Source organism: Heptranchias perlo, chromosome 9 (genome assembly GCF_035084215.1).
Source record: "Heptranchias perlo isolate sHepPer1 chromosome 9, sHepPer1.hap1, whole genome shotgun sequence".
Taxonomy (NCBI): domain Eukaryota; kingdom Metazoa; phylum Chordata; class Chondrichthyes; order Hexanchiformes; family Hexanchidae; genus Heptranchias; species Heptranchias perlo.
Window position 1 is genome coordinate 55,805,475 of NC_090333.1, and position 19,261 is coordinate 55,824,735.

Here is a 19,261-nt window from a genome sequence, read left to right on the forward strand (position 1 = left end):
AGTTATGGGAAGGGAAAATGGAAACTTGGGACTAGCCAGCTGGACTGCAGAATCTTTTTAGTTCTGTACATTCCCATGCTCCTAATAGTTGAAATGGGAGGAACTTAAAAGTAATTTAATATGTTATTTATATATTGATGTCATAACTGATGCTATGTTAAAAATAGACCGACAGGAAAATGTTAAAAATGTATTTTATCTTATTTTAAAATTTATAGGTATTGCCTCATTATATTAATGGAGATCTTCTCTTCCCTTTGTAGCCTTGTTAAAAATATTAAGTTATATTTAGTTAACTCTACCTCGAAGATGACCCCCCAACTTTAAACACCTTTCTGTTTCCTGTTTAGTGATCACACATCAAAAGAGATTTAATGACTATTATTAAGCCTGCAGTGGGTGGCAATTAACCGTCTTTAGGCCATCCTGACAGCTGTTTGCAAGAACAGGGCATTCTGGTATTCAAGAGATAGATTACACACAACAAAGGGTGCAGTGTAGAATGAGGTCTCAACATTACATTTGGCAGAAGAAGTGTTCCCAAATCTTTGTGCTGTCAATCCAAGCTAAAAAGAGTCTTCAGTCCTCCACTATGAAACTACCTATCTGTCCTGTAATGCAATTTAAATTTTTCAGTTGGCCAAAAGAATGTGTAAAGAAACATAACCAAGAGTTATTTGTGCTCATTTCTCTCCCTCTCGATCGTATACATACATATATATATATGGTACTGCATTTATTAATGAATTGATAATCCCTCACTTGTCTCATTTACTTCAACAAAAGTAAAATGTAGCACATTTGTTTTCAAAGCACTTAATATCACGTAACAAAAGATGACAGAAATTCTCTTCATAATATATATATACTGATATATTTATTTATATCAGGAAAATCAGGAAAAATTCCTAACTTGCTCAATCCCTTGTTGGCCTGTACAGAAAGTAAAGAAATAATACAGAAATATTTCCTCGTTCAAAGCTCAGCTGCCTGTATTCAGTCCTAAGTGCACTCACCCATTACCTCTGTCCTTGCTAAGCTACCCTGGCCCCTTGTTCTCAAACACATGGGGCCCGATTTTACCAGAGGTGTGGGTTGGCAGCGGGTGGTCAGTCGGGCTCGAGGAAAACGCGCCGTGCGAATTGAGTGCGTTGCGCGCGCGATCGCGGGATGATTGATGTAATTAGCCGGCAGTTACGGGTTCCGCGCTTCTCAGCTGCGTGCCAGCGGCCTGCGCATGCGCATTGACGTCTGAGCGATGGTGGAGCTCTATTTAAAGGGGCAGTCCACCAAAGCCCCCCCAGCCACAAACTATACTCCATGAAGGATGGAGGAGCGCAGGGGTAAGGCTGCTCCCCGTTTCACGGACCACGCCCTCCAGGTGCTGCTGGACGGGGTCCGCATGAGGAGGGAGACGCTGTTCCCCACGGATGGAAGGAGGTGCCCTGCCAGCGCCACCAAGAGGGCATGGGAGGAGGTGGCCGCTGAGGTCACAAGCAGGGGAAACACCACCCGGACTTGGATGCAGTGCCGCAAGAGATTCAATGACCTCACCAGGTCCGGGAAGGTGAGTACACTAACGCACTCTGCGTCACTCCGTCTTCCACATCACCTCAAACACCTCACAACCCCATCTCCACTGACAGCACTGCGCTCCCACACCAATCCTCACAGCCACCCAACTATCATCCTCACAGTGCCTGCACGTACCCACCGTCTCTGTCCCCACTCGACCACTACTACACACCCCAATGCCCATACAATGGGATGGCCATGTGGCACACGCATCCTCCCATCCATCTGGCACACGCTCAACCCAATCACACCAATGCTTGAAGCGTCTCACATTGTAATCATCACTCAATAACGTTTTTGTGTTTTGCCTTCACAGGAGAAGAGGGCCAGGAACGCACGCGATAGGGCACGCACCGGAGGGGGCCCGCCACACGAGGTGGCTCTGACGGACGCCGAGGTTGAGGCACTGGAGATCAGCCGCACGCTGCATTGCCTGTCGGTGGCGGATGGCGAGTCTGGTTCTGGCGAAACGGCCGGTAAGGGAAAGCTGGCACTCATCCGAACAGCCGTTGTGAGGGCCTGGATGGACTCAGTGGTGAGCTGTGCGTGACGCTCGAGGGAGGCTACCCTGTCCTCCACCGCAGACGTTCCCACACCTACCCGCGACACTATCTCAGAGATGCCTTCACGACCCTGCGACACTATCTCGGTGATACCCTCCTGCACCTGTGCCACCATTCCCCTCATGCAGGAGTTGGACTCCTCCATCCTCCGTGCGATTGTGGAGAGTGCGCGTGGCACCTCTCCCAGTACCTCAGCAATGTGCTGGTGCCCCTCGACGACTCTCCTTTTGACTGGTGGCCCCCTGGGTTCAGCATCTGGGTCTGGCTGAGCAGAGCCTGGAGAAGAGTGCTCCCACCGACGCGGACCCTCCGTGGCTGACCCTGCCACCAGGGTCTGCTCATGCTCACGTGTGCGCGGTGACTCACCATGTGCAATCCCAACTAACTGAGGGGGGGGACCCACCGAGGTGTGTGTATCTGCGCTGGTGGATGCAAGGCTCATGTGTGACGATGCACCCTCAGAGACGGGCATGTCCTCTGAGGAATCGCCCTCAACCAAAACGTCGATCGCAGACGGTCCTGCAAGAGAACAGAGGGCAATATCAGGCATGTGACCAAATGTGGCGGTGCGGCATATGCCATGTGATGATCATTTGCGATCATCACACGGGTAAGAAGATGCTGCTTGGTCCATCCGGGAGCAGCTCGTCATTAAGGAGGCTGCAGATGTCGGCGACTACCTGACGAGTGACTCTGAGCCTACGTATGCACTGCTGCTCAGAGAGGTCCATGAAGCTGAGCCTCGGTCTGTAGGGGTTGCACTTCCACATGGTGAGTCACCGCGCACACGTGAGCATGAGCAGACCCTGGTGGCAGGGTCAGCCACGGAGGGTCCGCGTCGGTGGGAGCACTCTTCTCCAGGCTCTGCTCAGCCAGACCCAGATGCTGAACCCAGGGGGCCACCAGTCAAAAGGAGAGTCGTCGAGGGGCACCAGCACATTGCTGAGGTACTGGGAGAGGTGCCACGCGCACTCTCCACAATCGCACGGAGGATGGAGGAGTCCAACTCCTGCATGAGGGGAATGGTGGCACAGGTGCAGGAGGGTATCGCCGAGATAGTGTCGCAGGGTCGTGAAGGCATCTCTGAGATAGTGTCGCGGGTAGGTGTGGGAACGTCTGCGGTGGAGGACAGGCTAGCCTCCCTCGAGCGTCACGCACAGCTCACCACTGAGTCCATCCAGGCCCTCACAACGGCTGTTCGGATTCAGGGTGAACAACATTCTGCCGCCATCAACAGGTTGACAGATACATTGGAGGTGGCCTTGCAAGGTCTCACCCACGTCATCCAAACTACCGTCCAGCAGGGTGGAAGGGGTGATGTGGGCCTTGGCCATGAGAGGGAAGATGGTGAACGGGGAAATGGAAGTGTGGACGCTACTCAAGGCGCCCCCACGTCTCACCCATTGCCCCCCTCTCAACCAGTGCCCGCAATAGTCCATCCTCTCCAGGTGGCCGAGTCTTCCCCTGCACAGGTGCAGGAGGAGCAGTCTGTGGAGGTGACCTCACGGGCACCGAAACCCAGGGGGCATCGGCCCAAAGCATCTACCAGGTCAGGGCACGAACAGGAGCAACCTGCCACTACCTCTGCTGGAGCCACAGGGGTAGCACCACGTAGGGGTACCCGGAAACGAAAGCCTAAAGTTCCGTGAGCACACAGGGATTGCACCAGGGTGTTTGTCTATTTGTTTTTTTTAAATTTCCACTCTTTGAATGTCAACACAAAATAAACTCACTTTTTCTCACCAATGCAGCCACCTCTTGTCCATAATTCTGCGGCTTGTGCAATATGTCCCTTCCGTGCGCCTCATCATGACGACGACCACCCCGTCCCACCCATTGGGCATAATACAGTGGGTGCAGGTGTACAGGCACCACTCTTCTGTGGAGGGAGCCTGTATGGACGCTCGTCTGTGCACGTTATGACATGTGAACGCCTCACACAGTGTGATGTTAGGAGAACCGTTGGCATATGAGCGCCTCCCTGGCCTGACGAGCACACAGGTGAGCCGGTGTTCGGCCCATGGGTCGTTCCTCCTCCTCTCCCTCTTCCTCCTCCTCCTCCTCCTCATTGTCGTCCTCAATGTGGGTGGCGGGTGTGCATGGGGCCTCCTCCAGCGGCACCCCTCTCTGTCGTGCCATGTTATGCAGGGCACAGCAGACAACTATAATTCGTCCCACTTGGAGTGGCGTGTATTGGAGCGCTCCCCCGGAACGATCAAGGCACCTGAAGCGCATCTTGAGCAGCCCTATAGCCTGCTCAATTGTAGACCTGGTAGCGATTTGGCTGTCATTATACCGACGCTGCAGCTCGGTAATGGGGTTCCTCAGAGGTGTCATAAGCCACGTGTGCAGGGGATATCCCTTGTCGCCGAGGAGCCAGCCGTTGCCGGCGTTGGGTGCGTGGAAGAGGGGCGGGACGGTGGACTCCCTGAGGACGAAGGCATCGTGGCAGCTGCCAGGGTATCTGGCGCACACGTGTAGGAATCTCTGGCGGTGGTCACAGATGAGCTGGGCGTTAATGGAGTGATACCCCTTCCTGTTGATGAACAGCCCTGGCTCATGTGGAGGTGCCCGTATTGCTATGTGGGTGCAATCGATTACACCCTGCACCCGTGGGAAGCCAGCCACAGCATGGAATCCAACCGCCCTCTCCGTCTGGCTGCGCTCATCCATGGCGAAGTTGATGTAGGTCGAGGCCCTGCGGAACAACCCATCGGTGACCTGCCTTATGCACTTGTGTGCAGACGACTGAGAGACGCCGGTGATGTCCCCGGTGGCACCCTGGAAGGATCCGGAGGCGAAGAAGTTGAGGGCAGTGGTGACTTTGACGGCGACGGGTAAGAAGATGCTGCTTGGTCCATCCGGGAGCAGCTCGTCATTAAGGAGGCTGCAGATGTCGGCGACAACCTGACGAGTGACTCTGAGCCTACGTATGCACTGCTGCTCAGAGAGGTCCATGAAGCTGAGCCTCGGTCTGTAGACCCTGTGCGGAGGGTAGTGCCTCCTGCAACGCATCTCTCTCTGCGGATGCCCTCCATCCTGCTGTGCAGGTGGATGTGCCACAGCACCGTGTTGTGGGGATGCACGTCTCTGAGGCGGACGGCGTGGACTGCGAGGCTGGTCATGCTGTTCGTCCTCCGAGGATGTCAACGCAGCACCCATCTGGCAGGGTGTAGGTCTGCGGGGTTGTACACGCTAGAAAAGTGTGTCCTCGCACAGGGGTTGCACTTCCACGCCGGTGAATCTTCTTGCTTGGAGGAGGGTGGTGGAGGGCAGGCGTTGCCCAATGTTACGGAGTGTCCTCCTGCGTTGGTGAAGGCTCTCCCCCCCCCCCCCACCTGTGGAATGCACCTTGGCAGCTGCCACAGGCTGCTGGCTGCAACACGTCCGTTGAGAGTGTGAGTGTTTCCCCCAGTATGGGAAACAGTCTCATTTCACTGTAAAATCCCACACTTGTTAAATAAACAGCTCAATCAGGTCATTTAATGACCTGAAATACCTAGATAAATACACTCAAGTGGAACCCCGCTGGCTTTAATTGCCTGCGGGATTCCCACCAGCGGGGGCTACGCACGCACCCCCGCACGTCAGCACGGAACCCGGAAGTGGGCGGGATCGAGGCGCGATCCGGTCCCGCTCCTCGAAATCGGGATTTTAGAGGCCCCCCCGCCGAGAACGCACCCGGGACCGGGTGCTAAAATCGGGCCCAATGAATTTAAATTCCTCACCCACATCTTTAAAACCCCCTGCAGCCTCACCCCACACTAGCTTTGCAACCTCCTCCAGCCTTATGTTTTTCAGTTCTTTGCTTCTGACCTGGCCACCCCCCATCTCTTTGCCCCACCATTGGTGATAGAGCCTCCAGCCAGCTAGGGCCTATTTTCTAGAATTATTTTTCTAAATCTTTTTGCTCCCTACTTCTCCCTGCTTTTAAAAGTCTTTTAAAATCTTTTCAAGCAAGCTCTCTTAGCTATTCCTTCGTTCTGTAAAAGAGCCGTAGGATATTTTTCTTCATACGAACATAAGAAATAGGAGCAGGAGTAGGCCATATGGCCCCTCGAGCCTGCTCTGCCATTCAATCAGATCATCGCTGATCTTCGACCTCAACTCCACTTTCCCGCCTGATCCCCAATAAGAACATTCTTAATGAAGACACTATATAAACAAAAGGGAATAGCTGTCCTTTCGAGGATTCTTCTGAAAACTAAGATAAGGTACAATACCATCTTTTAAATGTGTACTACTGAGAGTTAAAAGACTCCTGAACCATATGTTCTCATATTGAAAAGTGAACTTAGAACTTACTCAGAGAATGATGTACGCTTGGAATAATCTACCAGGCACGATACTAGAGGGGAAAAACATTTGGGTTTGTTTTAAATGCAATTCGATGCCAGAGAGTTAATGTAGTGAAGGGACGAGCCTTGATGGGTCAAAGAATGAGTGGAATGGACTTTCCCCCAATATTGTCAAAATGGTACATCACCTCTTTCAAAGTGTATGAAGTTTGTACAGCTTTACATAGCTAAGTATATCTTCTGACATGTTCCATGATTTAGTGATTCATTCAGATTTTGGTGAACTGAAATTTATGATTTTTTTTCAAATTAACTAAATGCTTTTATATTAAGATAGTGGGGGTGAAATTCAACTTTGGGGGGCACAAAACGGGCAGCAGTTTATCGGCCACCCATTTTGCTTTGATAATCTAATCATCTACTTATGATTTGTTGATCTGTTGTAACTAGCATTTAGCATATAATAAGTTTTACCAATTAAATATCATTCTGGTGGCACAAACCTATATGACTAAAGCCTGCTGGCAGTTTGGCCACCATGTTGAAATTATACAGCATTTTTTTTTTAAAGATGATGATACAATATTCCCACAATGGAAATTTTGGTTAAAGATTTTGCAGTCAAGCAACTGTGCAGCTTACCTTGCACGATCAGGAACACTGAAGCAAGTGTAACACCCCCTTCATTTGCAGCAATGCAGTTATATTGCCCAGCATCAGTTGGACGTACACCCCTGATCTGCAGAGACAGGTTGCTCATTATTTGGACCCTGTGTCTTTCTGCCAGTCTTGGGTCAGCGCCGTTTCTCTGCCAAGTGAGGTTGTAGCGTACTGTGCTCAGCGTCAAGCAGGTCAGTATGGCTCTCTCTCCGGGAATAACTGTGATGTTGTTGAGCACCTGAATCGTTGGAGGAGGCTCTGTATGTTTAAGGGGAGAAAAATGGTCAAATAGATGAAACATGAAAGAGTGATTGATGTTCTGTCCCTTTGCTCCCAATTCAAATGGTTGGCAAGGCTATCATTCTGAAGCAATTGCATAAATGTTTGCTCCGAAATAACTTAACCTGCCTCAAAATAGAAAGGAACACTCTATCCTTATTACACCATAAGGCAATATCTTGTGACATGCTCCATGATTTAGTGATCCAATTAGATTTTGGTGAAGTGAAACTTGTGATGACATTTTTTAAAGTTTGCTCAGCACTTTTATATTAAGATACAGGGGGTGAAATTCAACTTTGGCAGGGGTGCAAAACAGGTGATAACAGATCAACCATCGAATGGAAAGGAAAATCGGACGGGATGTATAACTAGTGGCTGATCCCTACCCATCTGGCACTAACAAGGCAGGAGGGCAGTAAAAAGTCATCCCGGTTACTTATATGCTGCAGGGCCACCAGAATCCTGCTGACCAGGGATTTTAGACCAGCTCTCCTGGGCAGGTGACAAGGACACCTGCCAAAGCCAGTGGGGTCCTTTTTAACATGTGCATGTTGGGTCCCGATGATGTTTTTAGAAGCTGTATTTTAGCGACTTATTTGTTTTACATAATTCCTTCGGGGAAAAAAAACACTGAATGGACAGATCTGTAAGTGGGACTTTCAGAAACCAACAGCTCATGTTAAATTTTACTGCCTCAACTTTGTGCTCACAAACAACTGGAGAAAGTAACGTCTCTTGGTTCCCATCCCTCCCTACAACCTGTCTGTTTCTAACAACCTCAAGTCCCACCTTCCAAATTATCTGACTGGTTGGTACGAACAACCTCTAATACCAGTGGAAAAAAGCTGACAAAATGATTGAAAAGCTCACAGTTGGCCTTTGTGCACAACAAATGTACTTTTACTCTAATATCATTTAAAGGAATCGTACATAGAAACTTTTACGGTTGTATTTTCATTCCACTAGTGGTCCATGTTCATCTCATATGAAAATATTCCAGTCAGTGGAAAAAAAAATACTACAAACAGAGAGCCTCTACTGGTTCCAAACTTTTTTTAAACCACATGCATCATCTGGTACTTTTCACTAAAGCTTACCTGGCATAACATCAGTAAAATGATGAACACAAATGACTACAGAACACAGCAGTGGTTACGTTCTAACCAGCCCTTCCCTCGATGCTCACCTCCATTTTTAAAACGCAGAACTATAGACCCCTCCACAAATCCAGCACCCGTTCATCGCTGTTGAAGGAATATTCCACTTTATAGATTCCTGTTAATGCTTATTAAGCTCCTGAATCATTCACCAGCAGCTAACTACTAACCATACAACAAGAAAGCTGAGTATTCACTTATCCTGGACATCTGCAGCACCTTTCCATCTACAGGGCACTTTCAAAGGAGGTAGAACAAGGAGTAAAAACGAAAACTGAGCAACTTTTGAAACAGTAGATAACCTTTATTATGTGGTGAACAATATTGTTTAGATATGAAGTAAACTCTGCAGCATAATTTAAACCATGGATTGGACCACAGGTGGGGCATCACATCCCTATGACGCATTATGACTGCCCTGTCAATATTGTGCAAGAACCAAGATTGAAACGCTTTCTAATAAATAAAAAGTCTACTGTGGAGACACTGTAATGCTTCAGTGCTCTGTCAACTTAATGGGGCATTACTGTTCAATTCTAGGCATTCTGGAGCATAGTACACAAGCTGATTGTTGAACAATTCAGCTGACTGCTGTTAATCATCATGTTACAGGCAACAATATCCTTAGGTTAATGCCGATCACCTACATGTTTAAATATATTATTACACCAGTACCCTGGAGGACATTATATTAGTAGAACATATGATTTTTGTTTACTTAATGTTGTAGTATATTTTTCTGTACTGTACGTGAAGTCTTTTCACTACGAAGATATAGATTTTTAATTTGTCTAACGACCAAGAGGGATTTCTGCAGTAGAACTATGGTTTATTCATTTGAGTTGAGTCTTTTTCAGTGGCCTGTTCCAACTTCTCGTGTGTAAACAGAAAGCCAACAGCTTTAGTCTTAAATATTTCAGCTTTTGTCTCAGAAATTTATTGGACCAGCAGGAATGTTCCTGGCACCGTAATGAAAGACCATTTTTCATTTTTAATCGAGTGCTAAATCCCACCCGTGGATACACTTCTCTTAAATGTTCCTGGCACCCATGGATAATTTACATAATTTGACAGAATCAGCAAGTCAGAGAGATTTAAAGTGTGTTTATTTTATTGCCGCCAAGAACCTATACAGTCAAAGAAGTTTTATTTTTTCTTAACCTAAAAGAACGATTGAAGAACTGAAGTATCATTCAATTATGAAGCAAAGCAGAATGACAAAAAAAAATCAAAGGTGACAATGAATATGGCTGCCTTTACTTACCGTGCAAATCTAAAACTACATTTACAAACACTTGTGATGTTTCAACCAGAGTTCATATCAAACAAAGTTTAAAATAGTTTTATGCATGCTTAGATAGAGCTACACATTTGTCTGTCCAGCTAGTGTTTACCTAAAAGCTGTTTCATCCAAGTGACTAAGGACAAGCCAATTGTCTCCTGTCCAAACAGAGGCAAAACTATTAAATATCTGCTCTCAAAAAGCCCAGATTTTTTTTAATACTGAATCCGGATGCAATAACTTATCAGTAAACATAAGAACATGAGAAATAGGAGCAGGAGTAGGCCACACAGCCCCTCGAGCCTGCTCCACCATTCAATAAGATCACGGCTTTTCTTCGACCTCAACTCCACTTTCCTGCTCTATCCCCATAATCCCTTGATTCCTCTAGTGTACGAAAAAATATTGTTGAGGGGAATTAAATATACTCAGAGGTTAAAAGGGAATTACAAGACCTTTTTTTAGTGTGAGAGCACTGAAATTTCAACCAGAAATGCCATGCAAACTTATCTACTCCTACTGGGTACGTTTTAATGGCTAGTATATTAAGCCAAGGCTTCTTCGACAGCACCTCCCAAACCCGCGACCTCTACCACCTAGAAGGACAAGGGCAGCAGGCGCATGGGAACACCACCACAGCACGTTCTCCTCCAAGTCACACACCATCCCGACTTGGAAATATATCGCCGTTCCTTCATCGTCGCTGGGTCAAAATCTTGGAACTCCCTACCTAATAGCACGGTGGGAGAACCTTCACCACACGGACTGCAGCGGTTATCAAGAAAGCAGCTGACCATCACCTTCTCAAGGGTAATTAGGGATGGGCAATAAATGCTGACTTTGCCAGTCATGCCCACGTCCCATGAATGAATTTAAAAAAAGTATTCAGGTTAGTGGGTTATCTAAAATATTAACTGGTTCAGGGTCACAGAGAGTAGAGGGCTGCCTTCTCCAGACAGCAGGGGGTTAAAGGCAGATAGACATGGAGCTACATGCATTGTCTGAGAGGAGTTTCTTGTGTAATAAAACTTTACTTGTACTCTATTACATGGGGGTGATTTTAACTGCCAGCCGATTTCTGGCAAACCCACCCATGGCAGTATGAGGCCATGGTGATTTAAACCGCCGGGCCTCATTAACATGCCGCCAGTCAAACACCCTACCCGGAACAGGCAGGAAGTGGATGGAAAGCCTCCGGAAAATTGGGCAGCTCTTGGCCACTTGCCAGTAATCAATCAGGTGTGTAGGAAGGACATTCCAAGGCTTCTCACAGTGGGGAATGGGTGCGGGGGCGTGAGGGGGGGGCGGGGGGGGGGGAGTGAAGGGAGTCCATGGTAGGGGAGGCCACGACCTCCTTTGTTGGACTCAGAGAAGAACTCCTGCCCTCACAAAGAAAAGTTAAAACTTACCCTTTGTGGCCTTTTCTTCTTCTCAGCAAGTGCTGACTTGGTTTTGCCTGGTTTCCCTGCTCAAGCCCATATAAAAATGCCGATTGAAGTCTTCGGACCCTGACTAACGTATCTAAAGTAAGACCCCGTCAGCTTTGGGCAGGTGGCAAGGCCGACCATCCAGAAGCAGATGGTGAGATTCGGGTGGCTTGAGACTGGGTAAGTAGCCTGGCCAATTGTAACTGCCCACCTGTCAGGCGGGTAGGGTTAAAATCGACCCCCATGTATCTGAATCTGATTAAAAGAGTCCATAGCATCTCGCTGTGATATTCCATCAAATGAGGCAGTAAAGGGCTCCTTCAGAGAAAAGAAAAATTGGTGGAACCAATTCCAACACTGCAAAAACTGGGCTTTCTGTCAACCCATCATAGAACAGGTTTGCTAGACACTGTGGGGCTATATACTCCCCAGACCATTCCAATATTCCTGCTTAAGGAAGAAGCATGACAGTGAGAGGCAGCAGTTGGAAAAATGGGAAAGAATCCAAACTTATATATGATTGACATTTATAATATTAAATTTAACTGAAGAAAATGCGTTTGAATGACTACTTTGGGAGAGGGGAAACAAAAGTATTTCTAAGTATTCATATGAAGATTTGGAATGGTTCCCTTACCAAAGATAATTTAATTTTAAACTGAATCAACTGCAACATTTTAATTGCACCTTTTATGTTAATTACCATGACCTTCTCCTCCTCAAGGTATCTCCAGCAGCGCTTGGGAATGCCTGCAGATTGAGATGAACTCAACCCAGAACATAACCCACATGTGGCTTGCATGAGGTTTACTGAGCCAATTTGGTGAATTTAATTTTAGGCATTTTTGATTTATAAGCAGGAGATTAGACCACCAAGGGAATGGACCACCAGGCAGTTGGATGGCCCTTATCCAGAAACCCGCACAGATAAACAACGGGCTCATTTCTAATCGAAAGCTAAAATTCTAACAAGATCTTCTTAACCCTTAAGTTAGCGCATAATGAAGTCACTGCAAAGTTAGTTGTCATACAACATTTCTATAAATGTCTACATTTGAGTGGAGCTGACAGTATTAGTAAGTTTATGCACTGTTATACTTCCAATACAAGTTTTAAACTTTCACTTTCATTCAGCGTTATTCAAACTGAATTTACTACTTCGGAACAGCTTCCCAGTTGCACTACAGTCCAGCGGACAATGCCATTTATAACGGCCATCTTGAGGACCACATCCACCAGATCTGGAAACGTTTGCATTTGGCTCAGCCTGACATTTTGTGGGATGAGTTTTACATAGGTATGTAAAATGCAGCGGTTGAGCATGGCGTGACAGGCTGCAGGGTTTTCATAAATTAAATAAAGCTGATTATGGGTCATTTGGCCTAAGCTCCACCCAGGCTTGATTCCAAACAGCTTTTTCCTTTTTAGTACCATTCTGAATTTCAATTTTTCCTCAGATTCTTAAGCCTCACCACATAACCCTGCAAAAATCAAGATGAAACGTTCAACGTTTCCAGGTGTGACATCCATACATATTCATTTTGATGATCTGTTGTGATGGCTATTGATAGTCAATAAACACGATTACCTATTATATTGTAGAGAATTTGATCTGATCACTGAGCACCAGTCCAGTTAATGCATCCAGAGCTCACATCAAACTGCTGTAATGGAACCAATCTGGATCCTAAAAGTAGGTGTTTCTGTTCTGACTGGGAAACAAGCAGCACTATTCTCTTGTGCTTATTACTTTATTCTTCAGTGAAGCTATTTATGTAACATTACTAGGCTTTGACATATAACTAAGAAAGCATGGTGAAAAACCATCCATGAAAGCACCTCCTACGATGAGGTCTGTCACATTGCTGAAGCTGAATGTAAACGCCAGCTGGGGAAGTCTCGCCTCAAAAACCAAGATTCCCAACCTGGTGTATCCGGGATCCATTGTTCAATCTGTGGACACTCATTCCAAGCAAAAGTAGGTCATCAAAGAACTCATTACAAAAAATGAGATGATACTCTGGCTGTCTTTGTCGATATCGAAGGACAAACGACAAGAATGTTATTGATCAGAACGAGTGGGGACCAAACACAGTCCAGGCTAGCGAGTTGCCATTTCAACAATATTGGTTAAGTGGAGTGGAGCAAAGCCACAGTTGGAAGCAACTACTGATGGGAATGTATCCTGCTCCTCTAGCCACTTCTCCATTTATAATTCTTCCTCCTGATTCCTACCTTCAGTTAGTTAATGCTGCTGATTTTAAGTTGTAAGCATAATTTAAAACTTGGAGAGATTTTTTGGCCAACAGAAAGGTTCTTTCACCTCCCGTTTAACTGCAGTCCGGGAAGAAACCATTTTTAAAATTTCCCAGGTGGTAAATTGACATTCTGGGAAATTTTGAAACTTAATTCTGAATCTTTTTAACATTGGCTGAAAGCATGAAAAGGAACGGTCACCCGGCAAGCAGGTAAGTCGTGGGGAGTGGGTTTCGGGAGGATCTCATTGTGGGAGGGGCGTTGGGGGGAGTCCGGGGCAGCGGAGGCTGCGACTTTCCTTGTGAGGCTTGGAGGAGCAGCCCTACTACACCTGGCCCCGACAGAGGAAAGATTTCGACGTACCTTGGAGGACTTCTTTGACCTCCCGATAGCTGCTGACCTGCGTTCACCTGGAGGCAAAACCCCGGTGGCTTCCCCACTCAATTAAATCCTCACCCAATTAAAATCCAATCAGGGTCCCCTTGATGTAACGGGATCCCGATTTGCATAAAGTGATACGGCTCCTGCCTGCTTGCGGCGGGTGACTCAGCCAGATAACTGCAATGAGCAGTTAAAATGGTGGCTAGTGGGATTCCAGTGGGAACAGGGCAGCAAGGCAGAATGCTCCACTTTAAATGCTCCATTTCCTGCTCCCGCTGGGCAAGGTAGGTTGAAATTACCTCCCGTTACCTCTGTACTAGCATTGAAGCTTAACCATCATTTGAAACCTGCGCAATTGCTTGTTGTCACAGGGCAAAAGTGATGAAGGCATTGGCAGTATAACTCGGGGATGCTGAGGCTTTGTATCACACCCTACAGGGACCGACCTCTCTGAGACAGCTCCCGAACTATTTTACATTCAATTCTAGGTACTAAAATCATGTACAACAGCACATTTGTTTTTGTTCAAAAAAGCAGAATCCTTAACAAATTAACAACTGAGACACGTATGAATGGGTTCTGACCTGACACATCCAGGAAGGTTTGGGCGCGCCCAGTGCCAGCACTGCTAATTGCTATACATTCATAAAAACCTTCATGCACTGCAGAAACACGAGGGATTTCCAGGCTTGCAGTTGCAGATTCCCTTTTAGAGAAAAAAAAAGGTAAAATCAGGTGAATTATAATAAAACGCATAATCGTACCAACAATAATCTGTTTGAAAGAGAAAAGCACGGTGTTAACCTAATAAACTACATTGATTAAAGGCATTAAGTACTTTTAATGGTGAGAACTTAAAGATTGTCTAAATGTGCTTTTATATATATGTATTAAAGTATTATCTTTTAAAATAGTTTGTGAAATCGGATGGCTCAGTGAGTGAGCACACAGTTCTTTCATCTCTCACTTTGAATGCAATGAGGTTAAGTCTGTCTCCATTGGATGTAAAGATACTAGTGTAATGGATTTGTGCAGCCACAACCTGTTTTCTAATGGGTATGGGTCCATAGTACAAAACAGCCCACAATTTGGGAGTTGGCTCAGGTGGGAAATAGAACATTTCACACTGGCTTTTGATCTTCTGAGGTTTTGTGATATGGCATATTGTTGGGGTAAAGTACGAAAAGAGAAAAAAATCTGTTTCCCAGCAATGACATCTCTCACCTTGAGAAACACAAAACCCAAATATAAATTAACAGAGTTCTTCTATTTTGTCCAACAACCACTGTCGCAACATCCCGGGTGAAACCAGCCAAAAGACTGTTTGGAGCATGTCTGATTGTTAACAGTAGCAACCCTCTGTTCAGAGACCAGTCATCAGCCTCCTGTTCTTTTCAGACTCTGTCAAGTTCTTACTAAAAGACAGCTACCTTCGTTACCATTACACGTCATCTCATACCAAAGAAAGCTGCTTTAATCCCCAACCCCACCTCATTTCCTTCTTTAACATTGGCGGTCACCCTGTTGGCAACAGGAATCTTGCCGTAAGCCTGCCCAGCACACTAAATGACTCCTGAGCCTGGTAAATGGGTGGGGATCGAAGCACAGTCAAAGGGCGGGTGGAAGTCCCACCCCACCATCACTCTATATGCCCCATATGTCTAACTCTGTGTCAGTATATTGCTGAGTAAACATCAAATTGACTGTCAGTTTAGAGATCACAATGTTTCTCATTCCCTGTCTGTGTAATAGTGAGTGTGTGTCTAACTCCCTGTTACTGTAACGGTGAATAGATGCCTAGTTCCTTGTTACTGTAACGGTGACTATTTTAAACCTCCATGACGGGCAGAAAGAAGTCGGGGGTTTAATTGTTAAATATGTGAAACCCAACCCTAGCCCGCTGCAAAAGCACCAACTTCCAGTTTAACGGCAGTGGGTTTGGGTTGTCCGAGTAACACGCTCTGGAGAGGCAGGTCCATCATTATAATATATTAATGAGGCTCCATTCCCCAGATTTTGGCAGCAATTTGAATTTAACGGCTGTGGGCCAGGTTTCCCAAGGCTCAGGAAACCCATTAGCTGCAGGGAGGTGGGAGATGCCGGCTCCAGCAGGTAAATGCCTTTCCAGCACTGGTTGTGGGCCAAGTGGAGCAGGAGTGCTTCCTTCTGCACCCCAAGCACATCTCTGCAGCGATTGGCCTCCCGCCCCCACCCCATGATCGGCCGACCCCTTCCCCGTAATCTCTATCTCCCCGCGATGGGCCGATTCCCCACGATCTCTCCCTCCCCTCCCTCCGAGCCCCACCACCGACCCCTGATCTTCTCGGCTGCCAGGGACTGTCCCCAGAGGAAACAGGGTAAAAAAATTCCACTGAGGTCCTGCCGTTAAATTCGGCAGGACTTCCACCTTCCTGATATTTCCGGGTTTCCTGGCCACTGACAGCCGCCCCTGCTCCCTCCCTGCCTCCCCATCAATATCGGGGCCAGTATGTCTAATTGCCTGTTACTATAATGGTAAGTATGGAGCTAACATTCCATACGGGTTTCACTGATCTCCCACAATAGCTCAGGTAGGAAACCGGTGTAACCCCCGAGGAATTTCAGCCCTTATGTGTCTAACTTCCTGTCAGTGAGTGGCGCTGGAACTGTCAACTTCTGTGCGTATGTAAAACCAGACAATATCAGATGGGAGGCCCGTTATAATCACTGCCTAATTTTTCTTTGCATTGACTTCAATGGAAAGGAAAATTGTGTGGCCCATATAATGGGCGTCCAATCCGATATCGCCCGGTTTGCACCCCCACCAAAATTCATAGTATCATATTAGGTACTGAACAAAAGGAGGCCATTTGGCCCATCGTGCCTGTGCCGGCTCTTTGAAAAAGCTATCCAATTAGTCCCATTCCTCTGCTCTTTCTCCATAGCCCTGTAAATTTTTTCCCTTCAAGTATTTATCCAATTCCCTTTTGAAAGTTCCTATTGAATCTACTTCCACCACCCTTTCAGGCGGTGCATTCCAGATCATAACAACTTGCCGGGTAAAAAAATATTTCCTCATGTCGCCTCTGGCTCTTTTGCCGATTACCTTAAATCTGTGTCCTCTGGTTACCGACCCTTTTGCCACTGGAAACAACTTCTCCTCATTTACTCTGTCAAAACCGTTCAGGATTTTGAATACCTCTATCAAATCTCCCCTTAACCTTCTCTGTTCTAATGGGAACACCCAGCTTCTCCAATCTCTCCATATAACTGAAGTCCCTCATCCCTGGCACCATTCTAGTAAATCTCTTCTGCACCTTCTCCAAGGCCTTGACATCCTTCCTAAAGTGTGGTGCCCAGAATTGAACACAATACTCAAACTGAGGCCTAACCAGTATTTTATAAAGGTTTAGCATAACTTCCTTGCTTTTGTACTCTATGCCTCTATTAATAAACCCAGGATCCCATATGCTATTTTAATGGCCTTCACAACTTGTCCTACCACCTTCAAAAACTTTTGTATGTGCACCTCAGGTCTCTCTCTTCCTGCACCCCCTTTAAAATTGTATCATTTAGTTTATATTGCCTCACCTCGTTCTTCCTGCCAAAATGTATCACTTCGTACTTCTCTGCATTAAATTTCATCTGCCACATGTCTGCCCATTCCACCAGCCTATCTATGTCCTCTTGAAGTCTATCACTCCTCCTCACTATTTATTACATTTCCAAGTTTTGTGTCAGCTGCAAATTTTGAAATTGTGCCCTATACTCCCAAGTCCAAGTCATTAATATATCAAAAAAGAGCTGTGGTCCTAGTACTGACCCCTGGGGAACACCACTGTATACCTCCCTCTAATCCGAAAAACAACCGTTCAGTACTACTCTGTTTCCTGTCACTTAGCCAATTTCGTATGCATGCTGCCACTACCCCTGTTATTCCTTGGGCTTCAATTTTGCTGACAAGCCTATTATGTGGCACTTTATCAAACGCCTTTTGAAAGTCCATATACACAACATCAACCATATTGCCCTCATCAACCCTCTCTGTTACCTCACCAAAAAACTCAATCAACTTAGTTAAACACAATTTGCCTTTAACAAATCCATGCTGGCTTTCCTTTATTAATCCACACCTGTCCAAGCGACTATTAATTTTATCCCGGATTATCGTTTCTAAAAGCTTCCCCACCACCAAGGTTAAACTGACTGACCTATAGTTGTTGGTTTTATCCTTACAGCCTATTTTGAACAAGGGTGTAACATTTGCAATTCTTCAGTCCTCTGGCACCACCCCTGTATCTAAGGAGGATTGGAAGATTATGGCCAGCACCGATGCAATTTCCACCCTTTCTTCCCTCAGCAACCGAGGATGCATCCCATCCGGAACGGGTGACTTATCGACTTTAAGCATTGCCAGCCTTTCTAGTACCGCTTCTTTATCAATTTTTAGCCCATCCAGTATCTCAACTACCTCCTCTTTTACTGTTACTCTGGCAGCATCTTCTTCCTTGGTAAAGACAGATGTAAAGTACTCATTTAGTACCTCAGCCATGCCCTCTGCCTCCATGCGTAGATCTCCTTTTTGGTCCCTAATCGGCCTCACCACTTCTCTTACTACCCGTTTACTGTTTGCATGCCTATAGAAGACTTCTGGATTCCCTTTTATGTTAGCTGTCAGTCTATTCTCATACTCTCTCTTTGCCCCTTTTATTTCCTTTTTCACTTCTCCTCTGTACTTTCTATATTCAGCCTGATTCTCACTTGTATTATCAACCTGACATCTGTCATACTCCCCTTTTTCTGTTTCATCTTACTCACTATCTCTTTCGTCATCCAGAGAGCTCTGGCTTTAGTTGCCCTACCTTTTCCCCTCGAGGGAATGTATCTAGACTGTACCCGAACCATCTCCTCTTTAAAGGCCGCCCATTGTTCGATTGCAGTTTTACCTGCCAATCTTTGATTCCAATTTACCCAGACCAGATCCGTTCTCAACCCACTGAAATTGGCCCTCTTCCAATTAAGTATTTTTACTCTAGATTGTTCCTTGTCCTTTTCCATAACTAATCTAAACCTTATGATACTATGATCACTGTTCCCTAAATGATCCCCCACTGACATTTGCTCCACTTGACCCACCTCATTCCCCAGAACCAGATCCAGCAATGCCTCCTTCCTCATGGGCCGGAAACATACTGATCAAGAAAGTTCTCCTGAACACACTTCAGAAATCTCTCACCCTCTTTGCCCCATACGCTATTACTATCCCAGTGTATATTAGGATAGTTGAAGTCCCCCAATATCACTACTCTATAGTTCTTGCACCTCTCTGTAATTTGCCTGTGAATTTGCTCCTTTGTATCCCTCCCACCAGTTGGTGGCCGATTGAATACACCTGGTAATG

The 19,261-nt window shown here is 46.3% G+C and overlaps 1 protein-coding gene across 4 annotated transcripts in view; it reads right to left on the reverse strand.

Moving 5' to 3' along the window:
- Positions 1–19,261, reverse strand: part of hmcn1 (hemicentin 1) — a 505,541-nt gene that overhangs the window by 298,186 nt on the left and 188,094 nt on the right. For 3 of the 4 annotated variants that reach the window (XM_067990488.1, XM_067990487.1, XM_067990490.1), the window contains exons 10-11: positions 14,466–14,587; positions 7,079–7,354 (exon numbers count right to left, since the gene is read on the reverse strand). In XM_067990488.1, coding sequence (XP_067846589.1) covers positions 7,079–7,354; positions 14,466–14,587 — 398 coding nt within the window. Of the gene's footprint in view, positions 1–7,078; positions 7,355–8,475; positions 8,564–14,465; positions 14,588–19,261 lie in introns of those variants that run through there. The other variant, XM_067990489.1, reaches the window with a different exon arrangement.